The following is a 21,551-nucleotide window of genomic DNA, read 5'->3' on the forward strand; positions in this document are numbered from 1 at the left end:
AGGTGTGCAACTTGAAAGGGACTATAGTGTGTACCAGTCTTTGACAGCAAGAGGAAGGAATTAAATGAAAAGTAGTTCCAGTACTGACTAAAGACACAGTAGAAATGATCAACATACAAGAGATTAGAAAAAACTAGCATGTGTAATACAAATGGGTCCCCAGTACTATTTACCAACAAGCCCAAATGATGTTAGTATGATGCCTACTAAAGGAAAAGCTTAGTATATTCATTCAAGTCTTCATGTACATCCTAGTATACAAATGACAACAATCTTTGCTAGGTATCACTTACAGTACATGAGTGTGAGTGATGTCTGTTAGACATGACATGGAAAAGCTTAGTAAATACAAATCTTTATTAAATCCATAAAAAACTTACCAAAAATGAACAAATAACATAAAAAACAAAACTTAACATTGTATTTGTGTGTGGGCGTGAGCACCACAGAAATGTTTGTTTTTTTGACAGAAATGTGTGTCTGAACGTTTTCCGAGAGCATGTGAGAAGGACACTTGTGAGGATCAATTAACATATAAGAGCACTGCACTTTTGTGTAGATTTTATGACAGAGCGAGAGAGTGTACGCGTCTGAAAGTATCAATCAGTTTCCCAGGTTGGAGGCCAGGTTTTCCCGCTGAAAAATGACAAGAGATAGGTGGTTAGTGAAAAAGGTATGAATAATGACTTCACATTCAATGCTGTAACGTCTACACTAGTAAACTACACTGCTGTAATACTATTACACAATATTAGAGTATTCAATAGGAGTGATTCTAAGATTAACCATAGGCCTAAAAAAATGAAAATAGCATCTAGAGTTTTCAATAAACAAAGGAAAATATCTAGACAACACCGTTTACAACTGGTAACTGTTTACTCATAACCTAATAAAATTAAGATAGTATACAGTAGTATACAGTAGATTGCAAAGACTTGAGAGTGAGAGTAGGGTTGGTAACGAATAGTATAGAATATAGAGTATAGAATAAAATTATAAGCATCATGATCACAGGCTACGGCTATAGGTCAATAGATGTTATTCAGCAGTTCCCCTTGAATCTAAATGTCAAAGTACACTTGAGACATGTTTATTTTCCTTTGATTTGTTTTTTGGCTCAATGTCATCTGTCAAACACAGTAGTTCTAACCAACTGGTTTAGTTGCCATGCAACGTGTTTTCTTTGAAGTTGCTGGAAGGTTTGTGTTGTGTCAATGTAAAAAATGGGGTATAGTAAGGGTGAAATGTCCAAGCGAGGGTACCATACCATAGATCGCAGGGCATCCAATCATACAGGAGTTCGGTCTTCCCCTGTGGAAGGCAAAAAAAGACATGGAAATGTGCTACATGAAATATTGCACACAGACTTACAATGCAAACTTAAATTGAATGATTTGCAGTGACATTAGGTGATCAGTTTTCAAATAATTTCAGTAATTTAAAATGTATTGTAAGAGGAAAACCCCTTGAGATGTGGCATCTAGTTTTCGAGGGGGCCTCTGATGCATGATTGTTTTAGAGAATGCACAAATAAAAATTTGTTTCCCTCCCTACACAAACAATTTCACACTCACTTTTTAATAATCTAAAAAATGTTTGCCTATCTTCCTTTGTGTGCCAGTTTTCTTTAAAATTCCAAAAACCTTATTACATTTTGTTTTACTTATTTGGAAATGAGACATTTGTACCACTCACTCTGAGACATTTTAAATTTTACTAAACATAATACTCAATGATAATCATTCACATTAAACCATATGTATTCTTGTGTGACTTTTTGGTGTGCATGAGAGAGAGAATGAAATGCAGATTAGGTGAGACTGCATGAGGGGGAGGTCAAATGTTAATTTCCAGCAAGATCCTTTGTCTTATTGAGCAGTGGTCGTTCTTCAACCAGTTTTTCAATTTTTTTTGTCTTACACGATTAAAGATAATAGGAACATGAATATTCCCCAGAACAACACCAATCAGGTCCATATTCTGATTACTTGCAAGCAATAGTCTGTCAGGATAGCAACCATCATATAGTTAACAGGGAAGAGGGTTCCCACCCTTTCTAAGCATCAAATTTAAGGACCTTTCAAGGATAATTCTACACTTTTAAAATGAAAATGTTTAGAGACATAGAGACAAGGCGTAATCTTATCGAAGTGACAACAAAGAATTCTCTGGTGATACAATTGGCACTATTGCTATGGACATGCATTCGAAATTTAGCAATAGGACACACTCCACTGTGACTACAGGAGATTCAGTGTTAGCTTTGCTGACATCTAAGCAGATGATGCGGGTCCCACCAATTATGGTTCGCTTTAGTTTAATTTATGATGCTGAGTAACTTATCACTTAACCCGCTGGGGTACCTGGGCCTTGAGTAGTGTGCCCAAGAAGGCAGTTTTAGGGCGGGCTGAAAGAGAAAACGGTGCATTCCAGCGCGTAACATACGTCACGACCAAGCAGTAGCGATTGGTTGAAGCAGAAAGTATCTACCTACCGGGAAGCAAATATCCCAATGGATAGGTTCCAGGCGCTTTGCACAAAGTGAAATAATGTGAAAGCGTTTGGTGCATCAGGCTAAGAATGGACATCATAAGATGGTCAAACTAAACCATCAAATCTCATGCAAAAACATGAACTGGTAAAAAAATGGCTGATCAAACCAGCTTCAAAACATGCTTAGGCTAGCCAAGATGTATTTTCTGTAGGGAAGGCATCATATCAGATAACACAATCTAACTACCTCTCCAATCCTACCTTTCTCTGCCTTGTCCGGATTATGCCACGGTATGGGTGCACATCCCGATTGTTGTGGGGGCAATCTTTCTGTTTTGTTCTCACTGTACAACATAAGTACATAGAGTAGTGAATGATAAATGATAATCCAAATGCAAATGTAGCCTTGAAAAATACTTGATACTTGAAAAACTTTACGTATCTACAACATGAAGACTGCATACAATTAATATGGAAATTAATTAAACCAATAATATTAGGAAGACCTGCACAACAAATCAATTCATACTCTGTGTTGATAAGGTAAAAAAGGGCAGAATATCAGATGTCAGATTTTAATTCACCTTTCTTTCTCTGATTTTGTCTTGTCCCTATATAAACAAATAGACTTGGTTCAGTACAGTACAGATATTTGAAGCTTAAGCATATTCTTTCAAAGATAAAGAACAGAAATAAAGCTGAAGCGCTTAAGACCTTGTGCTGTAGGAGGTTGGTTAAAATCCTGTTCCTGATCAGCCATAGTCACAGCCCCCTGGTCCATGCATATGGTGGCTACTGAATCTGAGGATGAGTGGAGAGATAGTGTTGTCTATCATAATATACAATTAAGTCATAACAGAGATCTGAGAAAAAAGAGCTTAAAGCGATACTCCAGAGTACATCCAATCATAGCCCTGTTGTTTAAGCTTCCCAAGTGCTGTTGGTAGGAAGAAGAATGTGATAATTTGGTACAACATAGACCACATAGAAAACCATCTGTTTGCGCTAATACAATGACACTATGAGCTCACTTTCAGTTTATTTTCTCATGGTACCATTCAGAGTAAACTTCCTGTTCTCTGTTTGGTCTATGTTGTACCAAATTCTCTCGTTCTTGTTCCTACTGACAACATACAGTGAGCTAAAATAACAGGGCTATGGTTGGAGGTTCTCTGGACACTGTAACACCTTGTCCTGTAGGAGGAGGGCTAAGATTCAATTCTGGACCATCCTCAGTCCCAGCCCCCAGGTCCAAATTCATGCCGGCTGTCAAATCTGAGGATGAGAATGAGTGGAAAGAAGATGTTGTCTCTCAAAAGTGTATACACAGATTACATAATATATAGTACAATTAGGGGCTGTATTCACAAAGAATCTTAGGGATGAAAGTATCTCAACATTTTAGGAGAAAATTTAGTGCTAAAATTTGCCTTAGTGAGGAAATTTTAACGTCATTTAGGAATTCTCTTTGTGCTAAAATTAAATTCTTTGTGAATACGGCCCCAGGTCAAAATAGAGATTTGCTGCTAAAGGACATCTCACAAGGATGTAAAGAACAGAAATAAAGCTGAAGAGCTTAAGACCTTGTGCTGTAGGAGGTTGGTTAAAATCCTGTTCCTGATCAGCCATAGTCCCAGCCCCCTGGTCCATGCATATGGTGGCTACTGAATCTGAGGATGAGTGGAGAGATAGTGTTGTCTATCATAATATACAATTAAGTCATAACAGAGATCTGAGAAAAAAGAGCTTAAAGCGATACTCCAGAGTACATCCAATCATAGCCCTGTTGTTTAAGCTTCCCAAGTGCTGTTGGTAGGAAAAAGAATGTGATAATTTGGTACAACATAGACCACATAGAAAACCATTTGTTTACGCTAATACAATGACACTATGAGCTCACTTTCAGTTTATTTTCACATGGTACCATTCAGAGTAAACTTCCTGTTCTCTATTCGCTCTATGTTGTACCAAATTCTCTCGTTCTTGTTCCTACTGACAACATACAGTGAGCTAAAATAGCAGGGCTATGGTTGGAGGTTAGCCTGGGAAAACCCAGACAAACTTCCCGGCAAATTTAGATTTGCTCTGCAAGTAGTCTGGCAAAGAGCTCATTCAAGCCCATTTGTAATTCGTCAAATCGAGGCACCAATCAGAAACATTAAGGTGTGCTTTACACGATGACGATCACTCTGATTGGTTTTAGGTCTAGCCTATCCAATTGCGCCCAGAGGCATTTGAGCGACCTCCGTTGGTGAAGTGCACCAACTTTTAAATGCATTATTATATTCAAATTGCAAACACATGAGGACAGTCTCCATGAAAGACCCACTGGCAGATGAACGTGCTGCTACATTTCTCTCAGAAACGGTAGGAAATTAAATTAGATTTAATAGAGGATTTTAACTGTGACGAGATGATTGACAGGGCAGTTTACGTGACAGGACGCACGTGACAGATCCGTCCGATAAAGATGAAGTAGTATGTCCCAAAGCTTGCCTACTTTTTTCTACACATTCAAAAGTAAATACCTTTCCTTCACAAAAAGAGTACATACTTTTATGGCGTAGTGTAACTTAGGCGAATTGGGACGCAGCATATGGCTTTACACATGACGATCGCTCTGATTGGTTTTAGGTCTATCCAATCACGCCCAGAGGCATTTGAGCGCATCCGTTGGTGATGCCCCTTTGAAAATGAGTAATTAATGAAGCTTTGCCAGACCAAAACTCAGTTACTACTGAGAATGGTCTGGTTTTAACCAGGCTAGTTGGAGGTACTCTGGACACTGTAACACCTTGTCCTGTAGGAGGAGGGCTAAGATTCAATTCTGGACCATCCTCAGTTTCAGCCCCCCGGTCCAAATTCATGCTGGCTGTCAAATCTGAGGATGAGAATGAGTGGAAAGAAGATGTTGTCTCTCAAAAGTGTATACACAGATTACATAATATATAGTACAATTAGGGGCTGTATTCACAAAGAATCTTAGGGATGAAAGTATCTCAACATTTTAGGGGAAAATTTAGCGCTAAAATTTGCCTTAGTGAGGAAATTTTAACGTCATTTAGGAATTCTCTTTGTGCTAAAATTAAATTCTTTGTGAATACGGCCCCAGGTCAAAATAGAGATTTGCTGCTAAAGGACATCTCACAAGGATGTAAAGAACAGAAATAAAGCTAAAGAGCTTAAGACCTTGTGCTGTAGAAGGTTGGTTAAAATCCTGTTCCTGATCAGCCATAGTCCCAGCCCCCTGGTCCATGCATATGGTGGCTACTGAATCTGAGGATGAGTGGAGAGATAGCATTGTGCCTCATAAAAGTTTAGTTAGGTGCAGTGAAAAGACATCTGCTGCTAAAGCACATTCTCACAAAAATCTCAAGGAAAACACAAAGCGAAGGCACCAAATCTGGGCCAAACGCACCTTGTACTCCTGTTGATGGGTTGGCTATTGTCTCAAAATGCAGAGTGACAGTAGCCTCCTCAGACTCATGGCTACTGTCTGTTGCCTGGTTTGTATTTGCTAGAAGAGTACAAATACAAAAACATTTACAATATGCAATTAGGTCAAAATGTGAAAGCTAAGGCAAAATAAAACAACACCCACAAGCCTCAGATACTCAGAGAAGCAAAGTTGCCCTTACTATTTCCAGTAATTACTCAACACCATCTACCCCTACATACATAATAATCTAAAAAAAATACACAGATAAATTGTATAGTATACAAATATAATCTTACCTTCAACCATCATTTTAAAAATCTCATGTATGTTTTGCACACACGTCTGTGCATTCTTGCCCAACACCAGATCTTTAGGCAAGATCATTTTGGCCTTCTTGTGTGGATATTCCAGAAGGAGCAAAGGCCTCCAGCCGACTGAGTGCAGCTTCTCTATCTAAAGATGGAAAAAAACAAAAAACAAAAAAAAAACAATTACAAGTACTTTGGTGTGGGTGTATATGGATCTTTGTCTGCTTATCAGAATATCACAAAGCTGGGACACAAATGCAGGTCAACACGAAATACTTAGGGTCAAGGCATACTTTTGGAACATTACAAGGAATAGTTGTATTCAAGATCCCAGAAGATCCCAGAAGCCCTTTGCATGGCTGACTAAACAGGCTTGTTCGACTTGGCTGGCTGGCTAGGTGGGTGGGACTTTTTTCGTTGGGCAAAAGTGATATTGCTGAATTTGCATGGGCTTTTGCCCAACAAGTCTCACCCACTTAGCCAGCCAGCCAGCCAAGTCGAACAAGCCCTGCCAGATCTTCTGTGATCTTAAATGCAGCTAGTATATTGACAAATCACAATGACAGAGCAGTGGACAAAGGAAACCCAAGGAAACCCAAGCACATGACAAAACTACAAGACAAGAACAAAAGACCAAAATAGTAAGAGTATGCACATGCATGTGTCATGTTCATCCTTCATAAACATGTAAGTTAGCCTGGATGCCAGCCGAACTTAGCCCGGTCCACAACATTTTTAGGTCGGGAAGTTCGGTCTGGACTCGATCCGTTGAGGAGCTATTATGCTCGAACAAAAATTGTTCTGACCAATCAAATGGTCAGGGCGGGCTTTATACGATGATGGACAGATGAGCAACGTAATCATCCACGTCATCTAAGAGCGCTTGGGTTGAATTCGTTTACAACAAAGATGACTGCCTCTGAAGAATTGTTATTTCACGAGTTCACACTTACAAATAAGTCAGATAGAATAAATGCATGTTTGGCGTGCTGTCCGAGGAGAGGTTCCGGGCTCGGTATTCGGCCCGAACCCAAAGTACTCCCCCCGTATTCCAGGCTGTGGAAGAACAAACCGAGAGTGAGTGGAGGCATGCTGAAAAATGTCAAGGAATGTTAGGTGAGTTGACTGAGTGAATAAATATATGCTTCCTCTCATGCTGATAGTGTAGACCGTAGACGGTCATTGTTTGATGACAAGTTGATTGGATTGATTATTTGAACGTGCTCCTCTCGAACTTTGTTTATAAAACATTATGTGTAGATTCCGCCATCGCGACAGTTATAGATGATATCGACAGCGCATTCGTTTTAAAAAAGAGGAACAGAGAACCACGATCAAGGCATTTGTAGATCAGAAACATGAATGAAAAACATACGTCACTTACTCCGTTGCTCTGATTGGTTGTAGGCAGAGCCGTTGACTATCCAATTGAGTGGAGAGGCATTTTCCTTCCTGGTTCAGTTGAAACGCCCCATAATCAAAGCTCAGTGGAGCAGTATCAGACTCTGAGTATGACGACGTCAGGCAAGTAGCCTGTAGCAATGTAAGTAGCAATGTCGCTTCATATCAAGAACAGTGTTAGTAGTATTACTTTTGGTGAAAACTAAATGCCATTTCGTATGAAATGCAGTCTCACTCACTAACAAGGTCAGATGGTAGCACCATTAGATTTCAGTCTGATATCTAATGCACCTGTGTCTTATTGGCCAAGTTCAGTTCACGTGTCAAATAGCTCACAAAATGTGATGTCAACAGAGCGCCATGTGCTTACATACTGGTGCTTGTTGTGCAAAGGGGAAAGTCAAATGTTCTTCATATGAAGAGCACTGTGAAACATCTTACAGTACTGCATCGCAGGCTATGACCAAAGTGATCCTGAGAGTCTTTGGTCTGTTTGCAATGTTTTTCAATGACAGTAGAGTAGTTAAGATGCTGAAACTGTTGAATAAATAGCCCACATAAAGATGTTAATGCATTATCTTGTCTAAGAATCAGAAAGTCCCCTCAAGTACCCCAAAATAACTGGACTATGGTGACATAGAACAACAAAAGTTACTTACCAAAATGACGGCATCGTCCCATAAGTGTGAGGTCACCTGGTTTTTTTTAGTGTTGGCAACCCATGTCTTTTTTTTTTGCTCAAATTTTTCAATCTTTTTTTTTAGGCGCACATTTTTAGGCTGTGGGGCCTTGCAAATAGGGCACATTTTGAAGCCATTAAAAATTTTATTGTTGCATGCTGTGCAGGTCTTCTTGAGCCCTCCACTTTTTGACATGTTTTGATTCTGTAAACCAGACAGAAGGCATAATGTCTGTTACCATTGTAGAAAACTACAAATTCCTTTATGGTCCAGTAATTTTAAGCCAAAATGGGGGTCAACCTTGAACAAATTGCAACAGAAGCAAACTCAACTGATTTTGTATCCTCAATATGTCCTGAGTAAGGAAAAAAAAAACGAAGAATCCCATTAGGGGAAAGTTTAGAAAAAGACCCAAATATACCCTATTCATACGCCTATGCATTTTTTTTCTCACGTGAATAGGGTAACATTTTTAACCTTTAGATATCACCATGAAAATTACTGAGTTGATTACTTATATCAAGACAAACAAAAAATGTATTACAAGTTTTTATTATTGTTTGTTAACATGGACAAACGGTGCATAATCTAATTACGTATGTGCTAATTTGCATAAATAGCAACAGATCTAAACATTGGGTATAGTTATAGGTGAAAATGTCTTGTTGGATCTTGTTGACATATAACAGTAAAATACTTAATGTTAAGGTCTGAATGGAACCCATTTAGGCTACCCATGAGCATTAATACATAGAGGCAGGAAGAAGTACTTTAAACCAGCCTCTATTAATTATTATTGCAGAGATGGGGTTTGGGGCTGGGTCCGTGGGACTGTTTCTGGGGATTCACTTTTTATTTTACTTACCTTTTGTCTTCTGCATTCTCCTTACCATTGTCTCCTGTTCTTCCCTCAGACTCGTCCCCCAGAAACAATCCCCCAAACCCAATCTCTTAAAAATTAATAAAGGCTGGTTTCTAAAGTACTTCTTCCTGCCTCTATGTATTAATGTTCATGGGTAGCCTAAATGGGTTCCATTCAGACCTTAACATTAAGTATTTTACTGTTTTAAGTCAACAAGATTCAACAAGACATTTTCACCTGGCTTCACCCAATGTTTAGATATGTTGTGGTATTTATGCAAATTAGCACATACAGGCCTTCGTAATTAGATTATGCACCGTTTGTCCATGTTAACAAACAATTAAAAAAAAACTTGTAATACATTTTTTGTTTGTCTTGATATAAGTAATCAACTCAGTGATTTCCATGGTGATATCTAAAGGTTAAAAATTCTACTCTATTCACGTGAGAGAAAGAATGAATAGGCGTATGAATAGGGTATATTTGGGTCTTTTTCGAAACTTTCCCCTAATGGGATTCTTCGGGACTTTTTTTCCCTTACTCAGGACATATTGAGGATACAAAATCAGTTGAGTTTGCTTTTGTTGCAATTTGTTCAACCTTTTTTCATAAAATGACTGGACTATTTTAAGACATTTTAACTAAAAGTTTTAATTTCTGCCCGTTGAGAAACCATTTCATCCTAACCAATAAACATGTGTTTTACAATCCACTTTTGAAACAGTAACGTTGAAACAGTAACGTTAGCCAAAGTTTGCATTATTGCAATTGCAGTGCGGGAATAAACAATAAAGGTGATGTAAATAAATACGTAACGCAGGCTTGAGATACATACCGATCTGTAGAGGTGATCCTCGCAATGGCTGTAAAAACCGCGAAATTCTAGGATGCGCGTACGGAAGTGTGACGTGTCGCCGTCATGGCAACAGACTCATCTGATTTAACATTCATTTATTATTAATCTTTATCGTGTTTTGTTGTTTGTATATGCCTATCTGTCAATTCCGTGAACAGTAAAAAAAATAAATAATAATAATAATAATAGTAAATTAGTCCAAATAGTATTTAAACTAAGGCTGATGGATGGAGAGGTGGGGAGTTTGATTGATCAAGCCTGCCTCTAGTGATCCGGTTATCCGTGTGTCCACCACGGAATAATCCGTGGTGCCATCACAGAATTTCACAATATGCAAAGGGATACAAAACTGATCAGGGGGGGATAAGAGGTTCACAGTTTAATTGGGCTACATTGCATCGCAAACACAGACAACTTGAATAGCCTACTTAAAGTGTCAAAATCAGCAATAGGCAATATCGTCCAGTGAAGGTGAAACAATCTACTGAATATTCCGTGGTACCGTCACGGAATGAGGTGACCAGAAGCTATCATAGCGATTAAACGACGACAGAACAGTGCAATATCAAGTTAAAATCCCTTTGAGACTAAACATTTAAACTGAAGTACTTTAAGTAAACTCAGAATATTTAAAGCCATACGTTTCCAAATTATAAAACGACGTCAATTGGGGGAGCGCAAGTGATCCGGTTATCCGTGTGTCCACCACGGAAGAATCCGTGGTGCCATCACAGAATGTTATGCAAAGGGCTATACAAACTGATCAGGGGAGATAAGAGGTTCACAGTTTAATTGGGCTACATTGCATCGCAAACTTGAATAGCCTACTTAATGTGTCAAAATCAGCAATAGGCAATATCGTCCAGTGAAGGTGAAACAATCTACTGAATATTCCGTGGTACCGTCACGGAACGTGGTGACCAGAAGTTATCATAGCGATTAAACAATGCAATATCAAGTTAAAATCCCTTTAAAACTAAACATTTCAAGTGAAGTACTTTAAGTAAACTCGGAATATTTAAAGCCATATACGTTTCCAAATTATAAAACGACGTCAATTGGGGGAGCGCAAGTGATCCGGTTATCCGTGTGTCCACCACGGAATAATCCGTGGTGCCATCACAGAATTTCACAATATGCAAAAGGCTATACAAACTGATCAGGGGGGGATAAGAGGTTCACAGTTTAATTGGGCTACATTGCATCGCAAACACAGACAACTTGAATAGCCTACTTAAAGTGTCAAAATCAGCAATAGGCAATATCGTCCAGTGAAGGTGAAACAATCTACTGAATATTCCGTGGTACCGTCACGGAATGAGGTGACCAGAAGCTATCATAGCGATTAAACGACGACAGAACAGTGCAATATCAAGTTAAAATCCCTTTGAGACTAAACATTTAAACTGAAGTACTTTAAGTAAACTCAGAATATTTAAAGCCATACGTTTCCAAATTATAAAACGACGTCAACTGGGGGAGCGCAATTGTTGGAACAGGGAATCCGTGTGTGGACCACGGATGCTGCCTGTCATTGACTTACATAGGGATCACTTCCGTGGGCACATCACGGAATTTTCGGCGATTCCGTGAAACTGTCACGGATTTTGAGTTAAGGGGCCGTGTTCATTTCACGGAATTCTGTGAGACCAGGTTGCAATCGCTCCAGCGGCTCGTTACAGTCCAACGGCTTTCGTAACGTTAATAAATCTTCAATATATCATGAGTTTGCTGTTACAGTCTCTAAACCGTGCAGCCGTTTCTCCGCTCACAGCATTGAAGTTCAGTCTCGTCACTGTGTTCATGTTGCCGTTTCCTCAACAGAGTAATGCTTCAAGTTCTCACCCATCATGCGTTGTCTTTTGTTTGGTCTGGTTTCGGGTTGGGAAAAGATCGTATAGCTAATTCTCAAAAGTTCATTGAACTTCACTGAACTTGAATGCAATCAGCTGCGCAATTTACAAACTTAATGGCTGCGAGTAAATCGGTGTTTTCTGCTTGAAGTATTTTGTTTGCCAGATAAGTTTCATTAGGCTACATTTCTAATCAAGCATACATTCATAACTGTAAAATAAAATAAAAATTCAGGGATTGACATTAAGGTTTTCAGCTTATATTGACTTCAATTAATCAGTTCTGTAATGTTATAAGTTAAAGGTATGTAATGATGTCAAGGAGGCAGTTTAACTTTATCAAGCCCTGGTGCCGTCTAACAAAACACATGCATTAAGTTACAGTACAGACAATCTGCAGTCACTGAAACTTTCAGCAGTATTTGTGTATTTATGACAGCATATTTCATTCAATACTTCACTTTGACAGCATTATAAATAAATAGAATGTATAAGTCATTCTTACTCTTAAGGCCTTCAAGAGTTAAGACACATCAAGACGTTGTAAAAGAACTAGCGGGGACGGAAGCTGAATGTGTCGTCGTCTCGTTATTTACGTGCAGCCAGTCAGACTGTTTTCTCTTCTCGATTCAACATGCTCAGTCGGCCAAAAAACAAAAACAAAAGAAAAACAGTAAGTCAGTGTTGCCCATTTAGCGATGTTGTCTTTCCCACCCCTTTCATCAAATCTCACCTAGCGACTTCTTGGACAAACCGTATATAGTTTGTGAAACTCGCTAGTATGATGTCATCTAGCGCCATTTAGCAAGCAGTTTTAGCTACTGTCCATTGAAAGCCGTTCGCATCAGAGCAATGAAGTCTGACTGGTGCTGATTGTTCAGAACTCAATGCAAAAACAGGCGAATGACGCTCAACAACGGCCCGATGTTGGTCAACGGCCGACCGTCAGCTTGGTGTGTCCCGAGCCTTTTAGCATTAAAGGGTAGAAGCTGTCCACTTACAATCCAACATATCATAACAGGGTGGATGTTTTTAGCTAATAGAGCCAATTGCTAGCTAGGAAAGAATGACATGCTAGCAGAAGATTAACATTTAGAAAAAGAATAAATAAATCAATTTCATAAATTATAAAATTAGTAATGTGGTGGCAAACAAAATTATATCACTGAATAAGAGACAAACACACATCTTAAAGATAAAATTTCTTCCACACTAACAAGCACAAAAACACACAACAAATACTAAAACTTCAAATAAAATGAAAATAAAAAAAATAAAAACAGTTTCAAAATAGAAGTAAAAATAATAATAGTATTACGATTCGTCTAGGGTTAATCGTAACAAAAGAATAAAATAAATAAACATGTCTCCCACGCCCAGTCGTCAGACCCAAAGAACTCAAGTGACTTCAAAAATCAAGAAAAAACGATAAACGTTTTATTAAGACAAAAAAAATTGAACTATTTGAAAGTTAAATGTAACCAAATAAAGTAACAAAAAAACAGTAGGTGTTATAGTCTTCAGGAAGACCCAAGGCCCAAAATAACAAACAAAACAGATAATAAATAAAATAAGCAACTAACTTCCCTCAAAGTATCCAAAATCAAAATTACAACAAATTACCCTCCATACTCAAACAAAACAGAACGAACAGGATTTCAAAAGAAAAGGGCAGGTCAACCCTACAAAGAACACCACTAAAAACAAAAAGAAAGTAATTAACATATAAGCTACTACAACAATGGTCTGACGGCTGGAGAGGAGCCAGGAGGAGTGCGACCGGCCCGGAATCGCAACAACTCGTCCTCTCGAAACGGAAGCACGGTCTTAAACCCACGTAAAGGGGTGGAGCCAGCTCACAGCTAATCATCGTAATCCTAAAACAGAGCAGCAAAATAAGCACACACACAAAAAACAACAATAACAAAATAAATACAAATACAAACAATATACAAACTCAAAACATTATACAAAATTACATAATTCCGTAACACCCCCTCCACTAAGAGTTAACATCATTCCTATACAGAGCGTGACAATGCATCTGCTAACACATTCTCTTTTCCTTTCTTATAACAGATGTCAATATTAAACTCTTGTACAATCAATGCCCACCGCATAATGCGCTGATTAGAGTTCTGCATTTTTGCAAGAAAAGTTAGTGGATTATGATCAGTAAAAACTTTAACAGGCAATGAACTCGAACCCACATATACTTCAAAGTGCTGAAGAGACAATAATAGCGCTAAAGCTTCTTTTTCGATAGTGCTATAATGCAGTTGATGTTTTAAAAACTTCTTCGAGAAGTAACACACAGGATGATCCATGCCGTGGTCGTCTTCTTGCAAAAGCACAGCACCAGCTCCATTTGCGCTAGCATCCACCTCAATTTTGAAAGGAACGGAAAAGTTCGGAGCTTTTAACACAGGGGTGCTACATAAAAGACTTTTAACCGAATCAAAAGCTGTTTGACAAAGATCAGACCAAACAAAATCTCGAGATTGACTAAGCAAATTCGTAAGAGGCAGAACAATATCAGAAAAATTTCTGCAGAAACCACGATAATAACCAACCATGCCTAAGAACCGCCTCAATTCTTTCTTAGTTCTTGGCATAGGGAATTCTAGGATAGCTTGCACTTTAGCAGAAACTGGGCAAACTTGTCCCTGACCCACCTGCTTTCCTAGGTAGGTTACCGTAGCTTTACCAAACTCGCATTTTGCGAGATTAACGGTAAGCGAAGCCTCTTGAAAGCGATTAAAGACATCGTGAAGGGTTTTCAAATGATCATCCCAAGTGGAGGAATAAATCACAACATCATCTAAATATGCTTCACAATTAGAAACACCAGCTAATACAGAATTCATAAGGCGCTGAAATGTTGCCGGAGCATTTCGAAGACCGAAAGCCATAACGGTGTATTGTAGTAGATTGTCAGGAGTGACGAACGCAGAAATTTCGGCAGCCCGGGGCGTCAAGGGTACCTGCCAATATCCTTTAAGCAGATCTAATTTTGTAACGAACCTAGCAGAACCAACTTTATCCACGCAGTCCTCCATACGAGGAAGGGGGAACGAATCTGCTTTCGTAACTGCATTAACCCTTCGATAGTCGGTGCAGAAACGAACTGAACCGTCACTCTTGGGAACCAGGAGACATGGTGAACTCCAAGGACTGTAGCTAGGAACAGCAAGACCATTGTCCAGAAGATACTTTATCTCAGATTGCATTAACTCACGTTTGGTGGGATTTAAACGATAAGCATGCTGCTTAATTGGAGTATGATCTCCTACCTCAATGTCATGAAACGCAGCAGTAGTACGTGAAGGCACATCTGAGAACAGAGCATGGTGAGACTGTATTAACTCACTTACATCACTTCGAGACGAATCAGGCAGGTATGACAGAAATGATTCTAAATCTGCAAAAATTTGTGAATTCTGCAATCGCACACCAGTCACAGGGATATTTCGCAGAGTCAGTCCATCTTCATCAGGACAATATGTCATAGACACAGAAACAGAAGCAACCGGGACAATAGGGTTATTTGACTCTTTGTCATCGTCTCGCGTCACATATGGCTTTAACATATTAATATGACATACGCGAGTCTTCCTTTTTCTGTCCGGAGTACATATCACATAATCGGTTTCACTGAGCTTAGACTCGACAACATACGGCCCATGAAAACGTGCTTGCAAAGCACACCCCAAAATTGGTAGTAAAACTAAGACTTTGTCGCCTTTGTCAAAACTGCGAAAAACGGCCTTTTGATCAAAATGGCTTTTCATCTTCGCCTGGGTAGACGATAATGAGATACGAGCCAGATCACATACTTTATGCAACCGCTCACGAAAGGAGCTCACATAATCCAACACATTGGTCGAAGTGGATTCCCATCCACTTTTCTTTCAAAAGCTTAAGTGGACCTCAGACAGTATGCCCAAAAACCAAGTCTGCCGGACTAAAACCCAAAGATTCTTGTGTAGTTTCACGTATAGCAAATAACAGTAATGGTAAGCCTTCGTCCCACTCTTTGGCAGAATCAGCGCAATAGGTACGTAACATAGACTTTAAAGTCTGGTGAAATCTTTCCAAAGCGCCTTGAGACTCTGGATGATAGGCACTAGCCACATGATGTTTTATGTTCAGTTGAGTCAAAACTTGTTTAAACACCCTGGACATAAAATTAGATCCTTGATCGGTCTGTACTATTTTTGGCAAGCCAAAAGTAGAAAAAAATTTAATCAAAGATCGCAACACGACCTTAGTACTCAGAGAACGTAATGGTATAGCCTCTGGGAAACGAGTAGCCGTACACATCAGAGTGAGTAAATATTTATGCCCAGTTTTCGTTTTGGGCAACGGACCAACGCAATCTATTATGAGGTGTTCAAACGGCTCTCCCACAACGGGTATAGGACACAAAGGAGCAGGAGGAATCATCTGGTTTGGCTTTCCAACCAGCTGACAAACATGACAGGATCGACAGTGTTTCACTACATCTGATTTCAACCCAGGCCAGAAAAAAATGTCTTAAAATGCGTTTATAAGTCTTCGTAATACCTAGATGGCCCGAAAAATTATGGTCATGATCCAAAGTCAAAACGTGAGAACGCGAATTCATAGGTACCACGATCTGATAGACTGAATTGCATTCAACTTCACAAACAACTGATGACCACTTGCGCATTAATAATCCATCATCCCAGAAATATGCAACAGGTCTCTTATCTAGATCATCTTTCTCCACTGCTAACATTCGGCAACGAGAAAGAGAAACATCCTGCCGTTGTTCAGTAATTAATGACGCTCTGTCAATGAACAATGACAGGTCAACTTCAGCACTCAAGTGCGTGGACAGCGACTCAGTGCGCTTTAAGCCCTGAACGTCAGAAGTATTAAGAGATTCATCAACAGGTTCAGTCAGATTCAAGAAACTATCAGAAAGACCTGCTACAACTCCGAATTTACGAGCTTGCGCTCGCGTAACTGCGCACGCAGGAAACACAGAAGGAAATTCAGAAGCCAAATATTTTGAATTTTGAAGTTCATAAATCGGATCATTGATAACTTCGGGTAACGGCAAAACTTTTTCTCCGGCAACATCATTACCGAGGATTAACTCAATTCCTCTAATAGGCAACTGCGGACGCACAGCAATTTTAACAGGACCAGAAACTAGGTCAGACTTAATATTCACATAATGCAATGGTACTTCAAGTATTCCCAGTTCAATGCCTTGAACTAAGACAGTTGAATTACATGACGAATCCTTCGAGAATGGTAACACACTATCAAGTATGAACGATTGAGCTGCTCCGGTGTCACGGAGAATCCGAATTGATTTCGTTTCGTTTTTATCAACGAAAGATACTACACCATCACAAATAAACGGATCATATCCTGAATCAACATTTCGTTCATCGAGGTTAATTTTCGATTGCACACGAACGAAACCAACACTTTTAGGATTATCCCTTCTTGGTGACTGATTTTTCCTTTTAAGTACTGGACACACCGCAATCAGATGGCCAAATTCGTGACAGTAGAAGCATTCGCGATTTTCTCCTTGATTTGGAACTACAGTTTTCGTATATTTCACATTTTTACCCACACTATTTTGAGAATTTTCACGACGATTAGGTGGCAAAAAATTATTTTTGTGCGTTAGAACAAATTCATCTGCACAAACAGCGGCCTCCGAAAGTGTGGTCACCTTCTGATCATTTAGATGCACCACAATTCTATCAGATAACGAATTCTTGAAATCTTCAAGTAATACCAATTCACGAAGTTTACCGAAATCACTTACCTTGCTGGATTGACACCACTTATCGAAAAGAGCTCCCTTGTCACGGGCAAACTCCACAAACGTCTGATTGGCACCTTTTAAATGACAACGAAACTTCTGACGATAAGCTTCTGGGACTAACTCATAGGCTCGGAGCACAGACGCCTTTAATGCATCGTAGTCAAGACTGTCTTCAATTGACATAGCAGCACATAGCCTACCTCCTGCGCTTTCCCAACCAACTTGCACTGAAGTAAAAGCGGCCAGATTTCCCTAGGCCAACGCAAGGCAGCGGCTATACGTTCAAACGCATTAAAATAGGAGTCAACCTCACTTTCTCTAAACGTAGGGACTAATCGAATTTGTCTACTGATGTCAAATTCATTTGAATTTATAGGTGACGCATGAGAATCAACATTAGCAGAAGGGGCAGGTGATAAAGGAACTTTAAATGTACTCACCGGCAAACGACGCGCACCTTGGCTTTCCAGATCGTACTGCTTCATCTTCAAAAGCTGTGTACTATGCTCCTGCCGCTTAACTTCTAAATCAAGTTCTTTAAGCCTAACTGCCAGTTTAAGATCTTCTGTGTTTAAACCTACTAGTGGATTAGCCACAGCATTTCTATCCACAGATTCCCCACCAGTGACTTCCGCATCCTGCTGCACACCTGTTTCGGCATTTCGCAACTCTGGACTGGATTCATCAAATTCAAAAACTCCGATCCTCACTAACCTATCACACAAAGTTTCCCAAATTACTTGCTTCGTCCCAGCTCTTGGAATAGGTATATCATAAAAATCAGCTATCAGAAACAAGTCAGATTTACGACATTTCTCTAATGCTTGCAAAGTAGGTGAAAGTCTAAACGCTTCAATGCTAAAGTCCATTATATAACCATTTCCAACTCCCCTGCACAAATAAAAGATGCCAATCAGAAACAACAATACATGCATTTAGCAAATAGCGTACTCACCAGCAAGATTTCCGAAAAACACCCCAGCGAGCAAAAAGTCGTCTAGAAGACGTCTAAAAGACGTCATTCTTAGACATCCAGAAGACGTCCTCACAGGAGCCAGAATGAAAGTTTTTTATACGTCTTTTCTGGACATTGTATAGACGTCAATTAAAGACGTGCTAAAGACGTCATTCTTAGACATCCAGAAGACGTCCTCACAGGAGCCAGAATGAACGTTTTTAATACGTCTTTTCTGGACATTGTATAGACGTCAATTAAAGACGTGCTAAAGACGTCATTCTTAGACATCCAGAAGACGTCCTCACAGAAGCCAGAATGAAAGTTTTTTATACGTCTTTTCTGGACATTGTATAGACGTCAATTAAAGACGTGCTAAAGACGTCATTCTTAGACATCCAGAAGACGTCCTCACAGGAGCCAGAATGAACGTTTTTTATACGTCTTTTCTGGACATTGTATAGACGTCAATTAAAGACGTGCTAAAGACGTCATTCTTAGACATCCAGAAGACGTCCTCACAGGAGCCAGAATGAAAGTGTTTTATACGTCTTTTCTGGACATTGTATAGACGTCAATTAAAGACGTGCTAAAGACGTCATTCTTAGACATCCAGAAGACGTCCGCACAGGAGCCAGAATGAACGTTTTTTATACGTCTTTTCTGGACATTGTATAGACGTCAATTAAAGACGTGCTAAATACGTCATTCTTAGACATCCAGAAGACGTCCTCACAGGAGCCAGAATGAAAGTTTTTTATACGTCTTTTCTGGACATTGTATAGACGTCAATTAAAGACGTGCTAAAGACGTCATTCTTAGACATCCAGAAGACGTCCTCACAGGAGCCAGAATGAACGTTTTTTATACGTCTTTTCTGGACATTGTATAGACGTCAATTAAAGACGTGCTAAAGACGTCATTCTTAGACATCCAGAAGACGTCCTCACAGGAGCCAGAATGAAAGTTTTTTATACGTCTTTTCTGGACATTGTATAGACGTCAATTAAAGACGTGCTAAATACGTCATTCTTAGACATCCAGAAGACGTCCTCACAGGAGCCAGAATGAAAGTTTTTTTTACGTCTTTTCTGGACATTCTATAGATGTCAAGTAAAGACTTGCTACAGATGTAATTGTTAGACATCTAAAGGCAGTCAGAATAAAAGTTGTATTAGACGTGTTTTCTGTAGTAGAAATGTCAAAGACTCTTAAAGACCCATACTGACATGGAAATCCTATATGTGCATTTTTCAAGGATCCAACTTTAAAAAATATTTACTTACAAATATTTACAAAACAGTGGCAGTGAGGGAGCTAGTTCTCACTGAGAAAAACCCAGTTACTCAAAGTTAATGGTTGTCGTGTCATGAAACTGCAGACACACAGACCATAGACCTAAATAAGATTTTAAAGAATATTGATAATATTGAATATTCAATTGAATAACTGTGTAGTGTATATACTTGCATTTGTATATCTTAACAATATAACTGTAATAAACTGCTTACCATTTTCCTGTAAAACAAACTAATCACTCCAAGAAATCAACTATTTAAATCTCAAAATATATTTTTATTACTATTTTGTTCTGCTGGACCAAAACTTAACAGCCGGAAGACTAAAGTATAAATTAACACAATACAACTTAAAAGCCTGAACAGTAAAGTTGTAAATTAACACAATTTCCCTTTAAATAATCTATAAAATGTTAAAACAATATAACATAACAATTAACAAAATATGGCTGCTACAAGGTTCACAAGCTTCATTTATAGCAGCAAGCAGTTTCAGATGATCGGCTACAGACTTTATTTGGGCCTCTATTGCAGCTGGGTCCCATTTCATGACAGCAGCTACAATCAAAGCAAAAAAAATGTTAAATAAATAAATACAAATGCCACTGTTGTGGTTTAGCTTATAGCAGAGATACATAGTTGAAAATTTGAGTACTCGAATCAATTAAATGAAATAAATCACAAATCAAGTAAAATTACATCAAGCCTGATATAAGGCATTCCACACACACACACACACACACACACACACACACACACACACACACACACACACACACACACACACACACACACACACACACACACACACATATAGGTGCCATTTACAACTTCATGTGATTTTAGTGATCGGATAGCTATATGATCTTGAAAAGACCAGGTGTAAATGCCCTCCGAAATGCATTCGTGACGCATTTGAATCTGATTGCTCAAACCACTTCAGGAGGTGGTCTGGGCCGCATTCCAGAAGAAACTGGACAAGTGTAAATGCATCTGGTTGTTGAAACCACATGTAAATTTTACTCCATATATATTATGTGCTATTTATTTGGTTGTATTTGTAGGCTGGCTGTTATATTTAATCAATTGGTTAAATTGTTTTTTCATTGCAGTGCATGATTAAAAATTAAACAATAAAAGTGAAAGATTAAAAATACTGTAAGAACTTACAGTAACTGACCATATATAATATTTATTTACCACTGTTCTGATAAAGTGCAATTTAATAGAGCAAACAGTATATTAAACAGAGCAAACACTGCATATATTCATATACAATTCTGTATGTAGATCTATATGAAAATCTAATGAATTGGTATCATGGTGGTGACAGTTACATTCATGTGACCCATAATGACCCTTTTACACTTTCACAAATTCTTGACCTTTCCTTTAGAAACACTCTTATGCCTAATAATGTCAACATCCATTTTCACCCTGTGTGGCACTGGTACACAACCTGTTGGTTTAGAGTTAATCCTCTGTCCAACGCAACACTTTGGTAACATTGGCATAATTATAAACAAGTTACAACATAATACCCCGGGTTTCACACTACACAGGCAAGTCTGTAGTCCCAGACTAAAATGCA

The 21,551-nt window shown here is 38.9% G+C and overlaps 2 protein-coding genes across 2 annotated transcripts in view; one reads left to right on the forward strand and one right to left on the reverse strand.

The window, feature by feature from the left end:
• Nucleotides 1–21,551, forward strand: part of LOC309476053 (uncharacterized protein) — a 62,994-nt gene that overhangs the window by 32,103 nt on the left and 9,340 nt on the right. The window lies entirely within an intron of this gene.
• Nucleotides 372–7,745, reverse strand: LOC309476193 (uncharacterized protein). Its single transcript, XM_082139442.1, has 12 exons — nt 7,625–7,745; nt 6,229–6,385; nt 5,912–6,010; nt 5,683–5,769; nt 5,288–5,374; nt 4,077–4,163; nt 3,682–3,768; nt 3,208–3,294; nt 3,078–3,104; nt 2,755–2,837; nt 1,268–1,311; nt 372–636 (listed from the first exon to the last, which is right to left on the reverse strand). Exons 2-12 carry the CDS (start codon nt 6,314–6,316, stop codon nt 600–602), a joined length of 813 nt encoding a protein of 270 aa, XP_081995568.1. The 5' UTR covers nt 6,317–6,385; nt 7,625–7,745; the 3' UTR covers nt 372–599.

This window comes from Leuciscus leuciscus (genome assembly GCF_965113295.1).
Source record: "Leuciscus leuciscus genome assembly, chromosome: 15".
In the NCBI taxonomy this organism is placed as follows: domain Eukaryota; kingdom Metazoa; phylum Chordata; class Actinopteri; order Cypriniformes; family Leuciscidae; genus Leuciscus; species Leuciscus leuciscus.